Genomic DNA, 12,813 nt, shown 5'->3' on the forward strand with positions numbered 1-12,813 from the left:
TGCCGGTTGGGCCTGGTGGGAGTACGTGCGTGACGAACACACAGCTCTCTCCTTCGGCAGAAGGAAAAGGACGCCGCTCGGGGATGGAAGACAGTTCAGCGGTAATGCGTCCATTTTGCATGCAAAAGGTTCCAGGTTCGATCCCCGATGACATCTCCGGGTACGGTTGCGAATCCCTGGAGAGCTGCTGCAGGTCGGTGGAGGCAGCACTGGCCTAGGTGGACCAATAGGTCACTGGCGGGGCAGCTGCTTTGCGTTCAAAAGGTGCGTGGCTCAATCCCCAAAGGCATCTCCAGGTAGGGCAGGAAGAAGCCCTGGTCTGAAACTCCGGGAAGCTGCTTCCAGTCAGTGTTAACAGAACTGAACTAGATGGAGCATCTGCTTTGCATGCAGAATGTCGCAGGTTGAATTCCCAAGATCTCCAGGCAGGGCTGGGAAACGCAGGCGGTCGGTGTAGATAGAAAATACTGAGCCAGATTGACCAAGTTTCTGACTCAAGTATGGCGAAGGGCCACAAGCTCAGCCGTAGGGCATCTGTTCTGCATGCAGAAGGTGGGTTCACTGCCAGGCAACACCTCCAGTTAGGACTGGGCAGGAAATATCCCTGTCCAAAATCCACTGGAGGGCTGCTGCCGGTCAGTGTAGACAACACTGAGCTAGATGGATCAAGGGCCTGGGCTCCATCAAAGGCACGTTTTGACACCCTGACGTTTCGGGGCCTACAATTCCCCAGCCACACTGGCTGGGGATAACAGCATATCTAGTGCAGGCTGACCCACAGCATTCCAAAGGCAGCCCCCACCTCTCAATAGGCTCAGCCCCCCCATGTGCAACCCAGCACCCGTCAACCAATGTCCACCAACCTATTAGGCTTGGCTCAAGACCTTACCGCTTTCTCTGCTGTCCACGACACCCGCTTCCTGCTCTGGGGCTTGAGGTGCATCCTGCTGGTTGGGGGGGAGGGGCGGTGGAGAGAAAATAGGGTAAGAATCGAACCCATTGCCCAGCCACGCAGGTTGGCAGATCTCAAAAGAGCAGCCAGAATATAGAGGGTGGATTCACCCCACCAGATCTGTGTCTGCCCCTCTCTTCCTCAAGGGCCAAATTTTGCCCGAGGCAGGTCCCACCCACCTGCTGATCACCTGATTTATTGCCTTTACAGTGGTACCTTGGTTTACGAACTCAATCCGTTCCAGAAGTCCGTTCTCAAACCGAGGCGTGCTTTCCCTAATGAGGCCTGCCAGCACCGGTGGCCTTCCCCCATTCGGATTCAGTTCTTAGACCGAGGTAAAGTTCTCAAACCGGGACACTACTTCCGGTTTTGCGGAGTTCATAAACCGAATCATTCGCAAACAGGGCTGTTCTTACACCGAGGTACCGCTGTAAATGCCATCTTCTTCTCCCAAGGAGCTCAAGGTTGGCACACGTGGTTCTCATTTAATCCCCACAACAACCCTGAGAGGTAGGTTTAGGCTGAGAGAGCACTGATAACATCAATGTTGCAGGTTCGATCCCTGACAGCTTCCTATTCGTGATTTGGAGGTGGTTGGACTAAGTGATTCTCAGGTCCCTTCCAACGCTATGATTCTATATGGCCAAGTGGGGATTTGAACCCTGGTCTCCCAAGGTCTTAGTTTGACACTCTAACTCAGTGGTTCCCAAACCTTTTCGGGCCACCGTACCCTTAGCTCCATAAACTCATCTCTGGTTCCCCCTACCATATAAAAAAGCATTGCAGTGGTACCTTGGTACTCGAACGGCTTGGCTTCTGAACAATTCAGCTCCTGAACGCCGCAAACCTGGAAGTAAGTGTTCCGGTTTGCAAAAAATTTTCAGAAGCCAAAGGTCCAATGCTGCTTCCGCTTGAGTGCAGGAAGCTCCTGCAGCCAATCGGAATCTGCGCCTTGGTTTTCGAACGGTATCGGGAGTCGAACAGACTCCCGGAACGGATTAAGTTCGAGAACCAAGGTACCACTGTATTCAGAATAGCAGTTTGCCTGGCTTGTTAAGGAAGAGAATGGCACAATGAAATTCAAAACAGTATTGATGAATTTCACATTTATTCAAACTCCAATTATTTAGCTGAATTAGTTCAACAAGTTGATGAACTTGATCTAGACCAGGGGTCCCCAGACTACGGCCCGGGGGCCGGATGCGGCCCAATTGGCCTGCCAATCCGGCCCGCGACGACCCCCGCCGCCTGATCTTATGGCGCGCAGCGCGGCAGCGCTTTTCCGGGTCGGGAAAAAAACGCCAAAAATCCTTTGTGTGCATGCGTATGGGCCTCTCCCGACCCAGAAGAGGTCATTTCTGGTGCACTTCCGGGTCGGGGGGAGGCCCATACGCATGCGCACAACGGATTTTCGGCGCTTTTTCCACCCTGGAAGCGTGCCGCCGCGCCAGTAAGCGCCCGTACTCCCCCGCCCGCCGGCCCACACAGGCGCGCGCTCCCCCGTCCTCCGGCCCGCCGCCATAGCTGCCAAGTTTTCCCTTTTCTCGCGAGGAAGCCTATTCAGCATAAGGGAAAATCCCTTTAAAAAAGGGATAACTTGGCAGCTATGCCCGCCGTGCGATCGGCGCAGTGGGAACCGGCCCAAACGCCGGTAAGTCTGGGGACCCCTGATCTAGACATAGCAGCCTTTCAAACTCTGATGCGCCTGACCCCCCCGCCCCTTCCTGCGCCTGACCCCCCCGCCCCCCGCTGCTGCCCCTTCACGCCTCTTAGTGCCTCCCTCCCCCACCAGTGGGCCCTACCACCCACTTTGGGAACCGCTGCTCTAACTACTACACCTCACGGTCTCTCTGTTGCAATGACATCGGATGACAAGCCTCTCTGACGGTGACAGGCTCCTAGCGTGCCTTCAAAGAGGCTCAAGGACCAGGGTGGGTGGGTGGGGTTGCACTGAACGCCTCTGCTAAAACAGAGGTCTTTACCCTTCATTTTGTGAAGGGGGTTCTCAGTGCAACCCCTTTCGGGATCCTGGAGCGAGGGCCACCTCTCTAGCAAAAAAAAAGAGTCGGGAGTTATGACCATGTTTCCATTCTGCTAAAGTTCTTGTTCCACCCAAAACCACATTGTTGTTTTTTCTCTTGCTTTTTGCATGCGGCAAATACTAGGCGGAATGGCAAATGATGCGACTTCCTTCCCTACCAGCCACACCCCCTTGCCCCAAGGCCACACAGCACCTCACATGCACCCTGAAAGTTTCTGCCTGCCTGGAAAGTGTCCTCAAGCCCTCAAAACAAAGGAGGGAGGAGCTGTATAGAAACTACCCTACTGTACAGAGGTAAAATGTGCATTTGTTGCCCCTCCCACTCGCATTCTCCTGCATGCGGCCCCTGGAAAGTTGCCCAGAAGGGAATGTGGCCCTTGAGTGGCAAACCTTTCCCCACACCCGCACTATTCATCCCCTTCCCGTGCGGTTAGGGGGAATGGCAGCCACATACCCATTCTCTCAGAGTCTCTTCGCTCGGCAACTTCGGGGAAGCCTCCTCTTCCTGGGAGGAATCGCTGGCCACACTCGGAGCCTCCGGCTGCCCTTGCGGGGTCTCACCGGCAGCGGACCCTCCTTCAGGAGCTCTCAACCCCTCACTGTCTTCTGGAGCAGAAATGCGTCCGGTGCCCGTCTCCTCCTCGGAAGCAGGAGGGGATTCAGTCCTGGAGTCGCTGTCTCGGGAGCTGGCCTCGGCGCTCGACTCTGGATCCGGCCCGCTCTCTGACAGCGAGGGTGGCTCGGCGGGTGCTTGGCCGGCGACAGGGTCCAGGAGCAGGAGAGTTCCCACGGGGGTGGAGGAATCTGCCAGAAAGGATGGATCAGAAGAAGAAGAAGAGTTTGGATTTGGTATCCAGCTTTATCACTACCCGAAGGAGTCTCAAAGCGGCTAACATTCTCCTTCGGCTAACATTCTCCTTTCCCTTCCTCCCCCACAACAAACACTCTGTGAGGTGAGTGGGGCTGAGAGACTTCAGAGAAGTGTGACTAGCCCAAGGTCACCCAGCAGCTGGAGGAGCTGGGAAGCGAACCCGATTCCCCAGATTATGAGTCTAGTGCTCTTAACCACTACACCACACTGGAAGGCCACGATGAGCGGAAGAGCGAAACCCCACCCCGTAGTTCCCTAACCCTTGATCACAGAGGTAGACTCACCTGGCATGTCTGCTGGCTTTGCTTCCTGCTGCTGCTGGCTTCGCAGCTCCCGGATCTGGGCCCTGATCAATTCCCGCTCCTGCACCTGAGGAGAGATGGGAGAGGGAAAGCCCAGCGTCAGCCGGCATCACTCTGCATACGACACAGCGACCTCACCTGAGCACACCTGCAGACGCGAACGTCCACCCGCATATTGCCACACCCTTTCGATCCGATGCCCGATTAGAAAAGTAGCTTCCAAAGGATGGGCTTTTCACCCTTACAAAGGGCACCTGTGCATGTGCAGAGTGGCAGCACCAACCTGCATTTGCGACGGCAAGCCCAGAGGTGAGAGGGGTGCTGAATCGGCAAGGAATCAAGGATCCAGGTTTGATTATTTCATTTTTTAAGCAAGGTCTTTATTCACCTGTGGAGGGGGGGCCCCAAATCGCCACACAACAGGTCAGGTGTAGCACCTCAACGAGAAAGAATCTGAGAGGCAGACAAAGGTTTGGTGACTGCCAACCGAGGGCAGCATCCAGCAGACACACACACACACACAAAAAAAAAAAAATACCTTGTCACACCCATCCAAATGTTCTCCACAGGTCCTGCCCTCCAAAACAAGGCAAGTGCCCAAAACTAGAGCGCCGCTAAAATTAGGGAGCCGATCCCCCTACCACAACGAACAATTAGGCAGAGCGTGCATCTATGTGGGAGCGGTTGCTAAGCAACAAGATGCAGCCCCCTCCTCAAAATAATCCATCCATCCAGGTTAACGCCGGGTTGCTAGGCAACCACAGTCCCCGGTCCCCTGACTCTTTTTTCAAAGATGCTGAACAGAATGTGGGCATTCGGGGGGGGGGGCGCAGAGGGAGGAGAAATTTGAGAGGGGGCTTCGCACAGGAGGAGGCAGCAGGGGAGAGACCACCCGCGCAACGGTTTGAAGGCAGCCTTCGCCAAGCATCTATAGTGCCCTCCAGGTGTTCCCGGACTACAACTTCCATCGGCCACGGTGGTCGGTGCAGCCATTTTTGGACTGCAGCTTCCAACTCGGCTGGGGAGGAGGGTGGGCTAGAGGGAGTTGACGTCCAAAACTACCGTAGGGCCCCCCCCCCATGTCTTTCCCAAAAAGCAGCCTGGCGGAGGGAGGCAGTGATTTGAGCCGCAGTATGTGCCAGTTTAAATGTAGAACATGGCTCTCTTTTTTAAAATTCACCATGACTGAATAAGGATGTGTTATACATACTGTGTACACACACACACACACACACACACACACACACACACACACACACACACACACACATATATATATATATATATATATATATATATATATATATATATATATGCCCGTCTTCGTGGATTGGAGTTCAAAGTGAGCAAAACCCCACAGAGGGAAGACAAATGATTCTGCAAGTCTATCTAGGTGGGGGGGGGTGAGTTGGAGGGGGGGGGTGAGCATGGAGACTCCAGACATCCTTCATCAGAATCAAGGTTCTAAGCAAGGACCTGGGCTAGACCAAAATCTTCCTCTCTTTTTTTTTCCCTGGGAGAAAGCTGCCACCTAGTGGACAACCCGCGCCACTGCTCGGGAAACCCAAATCTGCAACGCTGCCTTTTCCGCAAAGTCTGCAGGGTGCAATGCTCACGGGTGAGCCCCGAGCCAACTGCCAAACTGAACGAGGACAGAAACGGCAGCAACCAACGGCCCTTCCAAGAGGGACCCCTGCAAACCACACACCTCAGCTCGCCCCAGACCTCCTAGGAGAGAGGCGGGGAATCTGTGACCCTCTAAGCTAAAACTCCCACCGTCCCTGACCCCTTTAGCTGCACCAGCTGGGGCTGGGGGGGGGGACCTAAGGTGGCCGGAGGGGCCTGCTTTGCAGGCAGTACCACCCAGGTTCGGTCTCCTAGAGACATCTCCAGGTAGGGCAGGCAGAAAATCCCCACCCGAAATCCGGGAGGGCCGCTGCTGCTGCCAGTCAGTGTAGGCAACACTGAGATGGATGGATCAGGGGGTTTGACTACATCTAAGGCAGCTTCCCAGCAGGGATATAGCTAGGGGGTGGTGAGGAAGGCCCCCGCCAGGGGTGCAGACAGGGGGGGGCGCAAAATCGGCTTTAAAATATGTCCATCAATATGTCCATAAATAAAAATATTGATGATTGCCTCATAAGAAAAAGTTTTAAATAGAGGGTCTTTGTATGATATGCGGGGGCCCTATTTTCCCCTATTTTTTTCAAGGCCAAATTCCTTTCTCTTTAAATTTCACAAACTCCAAATGCCAATTTCACATTGCGTACTTAGACTCGTGACGTTTCGGCCAATCTGTGAAAGAATTCATTACAAGGTGACGTGCGTGAGGAATTGAATGGGTGGAGGGGGGTGTGTTGGAGGAGAGGTGGAAAGAAGAGCTAATTTGTCCCTGACTAGGGGGCTAGAATCTAGGGGCTAGAATAATTTGTCCCTGGCTAGAATCTGTACAGTTCTGCCAGGGGCACAAGATCACAGCTCTGCTTCCCGGTGCCCTTCTGTCCCATAAGCTATGCAGAAGACCCCAACAGGAAGACTCAGGTGCCGAGGAGAGGGGGCAGCTTGCGAAGGGACGTTTGTGGCCATCTTTTTGCACATGACTTCCGCTCACCTCAGAGGTGCCCCCGTCCACTGTGTTTCCTTCCCTCCCTTTGACCGCCAGGGCCTCATCCGTCTCCCGCCGGTTGTAGTAAGCTTTCCCCGCCAAAGCTGCAGCTTGAGAGAGGAAGAGAATAAATAAAGCAGGTTTCGCCTCTGGAAGTTTGCTTTCCGGCACGTATTTGCAACTCATCGCATGCGGCCCTCAAGTGACTTCCGCAAGGCCCCCGGGCCGCCAGTGGATCCTCTTCCCCGCCACAGACCCGCACACTCTTCAGCTGTTCCCACCATCCTTCCGCCTGCTGCCACCCAACTGAATGGCAGTGGCTGAGGAATGCGCCAATCATCATGCCACGCAGCTATGCTCATTGCCAATTGGTCGGGTGGCATGCTTTTCTGCATAGTTGACAGGCGGGTGGGGCCCAGGCCCGCCCACCACCAGCATGGATCCAGCCAATGGCCTATCCAGTCCAGCATCCTCTTCTCCCGGTGGCCAACTAGATGCCTCACCTGGGAAACCCACAAGCAGGATTCTTCCCCAAGAGCCATTCTCCTCCCCCTCTGCGGTTTCCAGCAACTGGCATTCAGAATCCTGCTTCCAATCGTGGAGGCAGAGCATAGGCGTCATGGCTAGTAGGCCCTGAAAACCTCCTCCACCTCAAATTGATCTGATCCTCCTTTAAAACTGCCTAGGTCAGGGGTCAGCAAACCTTTTCAGCAGGGGGCCGGTCCACTGTCCCTCAGACCTTGTTTGGGGGGGGGGGCGGACTATATTTTGAAAAAAATGTGAACGAATTCCTATACTCCACAAATAACCCAGAGATGCATTTTAAATAAAAGGATACATTCCACTCATGTAAAAACATGCTGATTCCTGGACCGTCTGCAGGCCGGATTTAGAAGGCAGTTGGGCCGCATCCGGCCCCCGGGCCTTAGTTTGGGAACCCCTGGCCCTAGGTTGATGGCCATCACTGAGGAAGTGAGTTCTGTAGTTTAACAATCCACCATGCAAAGAGGTTCTGTCTTTTATCTGCCCTGAATCTTCCTCGGCTTCACCGGATGTTCCCGAGGGTGGGATGCAACAATTTAAAAAAGCCGTATTTAAAACAGTTTGTTAAGGAGCCACAAAAATACGCTAGGTCCTAATATATATATATATATATATAATAAGCAACAAATACAAATAAGCAAAATGGTCTCTCGGGTACTCTTTCCGCACTTTTGCCAGCCCCCTCCTTTCCGGCCCTCACAATTCCTGGAAGACACACACAAACACCCTTGGGAACTTCAGGTCTCTCTTCTTCCCCTTAAGTCAGAGCCCGTCATACCTTCAATTTCTTCAGCACGCAGTTTGCGAATGGCGGCACGGATCAGTTTCCGTTCCTCGTATTCGCTGGCCGCCCGCATCTGATGGGAGAAAAGGAAAGGTCAGCCACTTTTACAGGTCGGCTTCAGGCCTGCCTCGTTCTCCCCAAGTCAAGGCCAGCCCTGGGCCAATAGGGCGCAGGCAAGATTGATGCTGTGAGCCCCGACCTGCACTCGAATACCCGCTGGTTAGATAAGCGTGCCGTTTTTATTCATTTTTTTTAAAATGAGGAGAAACACGGGTGATCTCCACATGGTGAAACGGAGGGGCTAACACTGAGAAGACCCTGCTTGCTTTTCAAGGAGGGACCTGTTGGCTGCAAAGCACAGCCAGACACCCTAAAATGCAGCATTGAAGGGGTAGGGTGCAGAGACCAAACATGCCCCCCCGGCATCTCTATCTAGCCCTGGGTGCTTTCCCAAGGACCCACATCTTCAAAAGCCACGCCCCCTTTCATTGGGCCACGCCCCTCTCCAGCCTTGCTTCACACCTTCCCTGGATGCTTTTGAACAGCTGGGATTATTATTATTATTATTATTATTATTATTATTATTACACAAAATTTAGGTACTGCTTGATTGGAAAAAAAAGTGGTTGGTTTATGTAAGGGGAAGAAAGTACAGAGAACCTCCCCCTTGCATCAGAAGTAGCTCCTCCCCAAGCAGTGATGGAAGCGAGGGCTCTGAGGAGGCCAGTCAGGAAGTGGAGAGAGGGTGCCAGGGCTCTGGCAGCATGGGAGAGCCCCAGCGACACAGGATGGAGGGAAGAGAGGGAGAGAATGGGGAAAAGGAAAGCATGGAGCGTAGACCCTTTCCTCCGGTTCCGGAATTACACAGGAGAAAGAAAGGGAGGAGATTCACTGTCCCAAGACTCCTATGTTGGAGAAGATCACGTGGGGGGGGGCAGTGCCGGATTCTGCATCGGAATGAGCAGACATGTTTTTACACACCTGTCTCACTGTAAATAGACTGCACTAATAAAAACTGTTTAAAGACAAGCATGCGGAGCGTCGTTACTCTGGAGTAGTCGCAAGAACCTCTGACAGTTTACCACAAAGGTAAAACAATTATCATTCGGAAAAATTCACACATAAAATAACAATAGACTAAAAGCAGTTTAAAACTCTCATCAATGTTCTAATCTAAGCATCTGAGTGGGCTTATCTTTTTTTAAAAAAAAAAAGTTTTTTAGCAGGCTCTGAAAAAGAGTACAGTGAAGTCCTTTGCCTGATATCAATAGGCAGGGAGTTCCATAGGTGCTGCCACCCTGAAAGATCGATTTCTTACAAATGGGGAACAAAATGTGTCCTGGGACTCTAACCGTGCCTCTTACTTGTGTGGATAGAGGGCGGAAAGAGGTAATGGAGTGTCTGCAGAAACTAGCCTAGTGTCCTAAGGCGAAGTGCACATTCATTGCTCTATCTGACTTTGACTCTGGCCCTACCCGCCACCAGCATGTGGCCCTCAGAAGGTTGGCCAGGAGAGAATGCGGCCCTCTGGATGAAAATTACCCCCCTCCCATCCCTGAAATACAGGGGCAGTTACATGAGCTGGCCACTAAATGGCACTCTTTCTTTGCCAAGGCACTTAGCAGCGGCCAGGGAAAGAGACAGAGGCAGTTATCTCCCCAGAGCCTACGGAATGTCGGACCCAGAACTCCCGGCCAGCTCAGACCCAAGTAAAAAGCTGCAGAAAGGAAGCCAGCAGCCTGCCACTTTGCAATCGTGAAGTTCATATTGGCATCACGCTTCTGAAAATTCAGAGCGTTTCCCAGAGAGCTCCCGCACTAAAAGAACCCATTTCTTACAAGTGGGGGTAATCTCGGAAGTAAACAAATATCGAGTATATTGCAAACTGAGATAGCTTATACTGAGAGAGGATGGGGCTTGCCCAACAGCAAGAGACAGGATTCGAACACGGGACTTTGGCTCTTTGTTCGGTCTCTTTATCCCCTCTGCTTCAAAAGCCAAGGCAGGCATGTACAAAAAAAGAGGACAAGCCACTCACCAAAGCAGTCAGTTCCTCCACATCCTGGATGGTTTCCAACTTCCCGGATAGAATGTCCAGAGTTTTCTGCTGCTGCTGCTGTTCCTCCTCCAGCCGCCGTGATCTGTAGGAAACAAGGCACAAGGAACACATCATCAGGTTGGGGGGTGATGGCCAAGATCTGTGAGACCACTGGCCAGTGAGCTGGCAGGGAGGTGTCTTGGCTGACCGACCCCCTCCAGCATATCAGGGACAGAAACCTCCCTCGAAAGTCGCTTCATACTGAATCAGATCTGTGGGGTCCATCTAGTTCAGCACTGCCTACACTGACTGGCAGAGGCTGTCTGGGATTTCAGGTGGAGATCTTTCTTTCCCGTCCCTACCTGGAGATGCCAGGAATCGAACCAGCGACCTTCTTTCTGCATGCAAAGCAGATGCTCTGCCTCTGAGCTACAGCCCTTCACTATCCGGAGTCAGACCATTGGGTCCATCTAGCGCAATACGACCTTACACTGGCTGGCAGCAGCTCTCCAGGGCTTCAGGAAGGGAGTCTTCCCCGATTTGCATGATACATGTTGTAGAGGGCAACGCACGTCAGCAAAGCCACCTGCAACCCTAGAGATTCCGCAACCCTAGAGATTCCGCAACCCTAGAGATTCCGCAACCAATTCTGCAATTATTTAGAAGTAGTGCGGGGGAGAGGCTGAGCAAGCGGATTGGAGGGGAAAGGAAAGGGGTTCCCAGGACTCACCTCAGCACGTTCTCCTTGTTCTCCTGCCGTTCTGCACAGCGCTCCGTCCGGAAGCGCTTGGATGCCAGCGCCTCCTCGTCTCGCTCCAGTTCCTGCCGCCGCAGCTCCCGGATGGCGGATCGGATCTGCCGCCGCTCGGTCAGGTCCAGCGTGGCCTCCAGCTGTGTGGGGAGGGAGGGGTGGCAGCGTAAAAGGCAAAGGGTCACTCCGGGACGGATAAAGGGCAACGTAGAGACCCACCCCACTCTGGCCCACCTCGCCTCGAAACCCTCGAGATTCCGGGCGGCGGAGCACACAATGGAGGCAGTGTCCCGGCTGGCACAGGGGACCACTGTCTCGGCAGCCACCCACTCTCCCGGCACAGAGCCCAATGAGTCACACACGCGACTGCCACTAAGCCTCGGAGGGTGCCCAGGAGACCTCTACCCAAAGAATGGCATCGCTGGACACACGCACACGGGCCTGAGCAGCAGGGGAAATCCCTAGAGGTGGTGGTCTCAAATTGGGAACCACAAACCACACACATTTGCAGAGCTCAAGAAGCAGGGATGCCCTCTCCTACCCTCCAGTTCCGAGCACGCAGCGGGCAAGGATTGTCACCGTCCCTTTAACAAACAAAAAATTGAAAGCAGATTTGTTGCACCAGAGGCCCATCTGCAGTGCACCTTTAATGCAGTACCGTGCCGGTTTGAACAGCCACGGCTTCCTGCAAAGGCTCCTGGGAAATGCAGTTTGCGAGGGGTTCTCTTAGGAAGTCCCTATTCCCTCCCTCGCAGAACTACAGTTTCCATGGTTCCCTGAGGATGGATTGTCAAGCCACTCCAGGAATTGCAGCATTAAAATTACCAATAAAAATCAGACGTTAAAAAAGAGCAAGGGATGCATTTGCGCCATACGTTTAAAGCGCTATGGTGCCACTTTTTAATTCGTTTCGTTTTTTTGCAGGAACCTTTTCTTCGCCCAAGAAGCAAGGTAACATACACGGTTCTCTCCCTCCTCATTTAGCTCACACAACAACCCTGTGAGGTAGATTTAGACTGAGAAGCAGTGATGGGCCCAAAGTCACCTGGTGAACGTCACAAGGCCAAGTGAGGATTTGAACCTGGGCCTCTCCCGGGTCCTAGTACAGTGGTACCTTGGTTCTCAAACTTAATCCGTTCTGAAAGTCCCTTCCAAAACCAAAGCGTTCCAAAACCAAGGCACGCTTTCCCATAGAAAGTATTGCAAAATGGATTAATCCGTTCCAGACTTTTAAAAACAACCCCTAAAACAGCAATTCAACATGAATTTTACTATCTAACATAACCATGCAGGGGCACGCATACCCTTAAGCATTTTGTGTATCTTTGTACTTTTGTCCATTTACTGTATTTATTTCCCCCCGATTTGAACCCTAAAATGGTGGTTTTCTTGAATCAAAATGAGAGTACCCCTAAACATTTCTTAAAGAAAAAAGCATTTGCTAGTAGCCATCGACAAGACCTCCTCCATGAATCTGTCTAGTGCTTTTTAAAAGCCATCCCATGTGGTGGCCGCCACCGTCTCCTGCAGGAGTGCGTTCATAGAATTGTAGAATTGTGAGGGACCCCATGGGTCATTTAGTCCAACCCCCTGCAAAGCGGGAATCTTTTCCCCAATGAGGGGCTCGAACCCATGACCCTGAGATGAAGAGCCTCATGCTCTACCGACTGAGCTATCCCAAGTTCTGCAGTTTAACTGTGCGCTGCGAGAGGAAGCAAAGCTTTCCTCTGTTTCCTTTCCCCGTGCCCTGCATCATTTCATAAGCTTCTGCCGTGTCCCCAATTAACTCACCTTTCCTCTGAAGTATAAGGCCCCAAACGCTGCACACCTTTTCCTCGTTGGGAAACCTCTGGACTGCAGTTCCCATCATCCCCAGCCAGCATGGTCTGTAGCCGGGGATGAAGGAAAAGTGCGGTCCGAGAACAT

The 12,813-nt window shown here is 52.7% G+C and overlaps 1 protein-coding gene across 7 annotated transcripts in view; it reads right to left on the minus strand.

Moving 5' to 3' along the window:
* SMTN (smoothelin) overlaps positions 1 to 12,813 on the minus strand; it is an 80,051-nt gene that overhangs the window by 45,132 nt on the left and 22,106 nt on the right. For 5 of the 7 annotated variants that reach the window (XM_060269546.1, XM_060269541.1, XM_060269540.1 and 2 more), the window contains exons 3-9: positions 10,867 to 11,027; positions 10,137 to 10,239; positions 8,093 to 8,171; positions 6,778 to 6,881; positions 4,149 to 4,233; positions 3,448 to 3,797; positions 890 to 947 (exon numbers count right to left, since the gene is read on the minus strand). In XM_060269546.1, the coding sequence (XP_060125529.1) occupies positions 890 to 947; positions 3,448 to 3,797; positions 4,149 to 4,233; positions 6,778 to 6,881; positions 8,093 to 8,171; positions 10,137 to 10,239; positions 10,867 to 11,027 (940 nt within the window). The remainder of the gene's footprint in view (positions 1 to 889; positions 948 to 3,447; positions 3,798 to 4,148; positions 4,234 to 6,777; positions 6,882 to 8,092; positions 8,172 to 10,136; positions 10,240 to 10,866; positions 11,028 to 12,813) is intronic. The other 2 variants (XM_060269543.1, XM_060269542.1) reach the window with 2 other exon arrangements.

The sequence above is a fragment of the Zootoca vivipara genome, chromosome 17, assembly GCF_963506605.1.
Source record: "Zootoca vivipara chromosome 17, rZooViv1.1, whole genome shotgun sequence".
Lineage (NCBI taxonomy): Eukaryota > Metazoa > Chordata > Lepidosauria > Squamata > Lacertidae > Zootoca > Zootoca vivipara.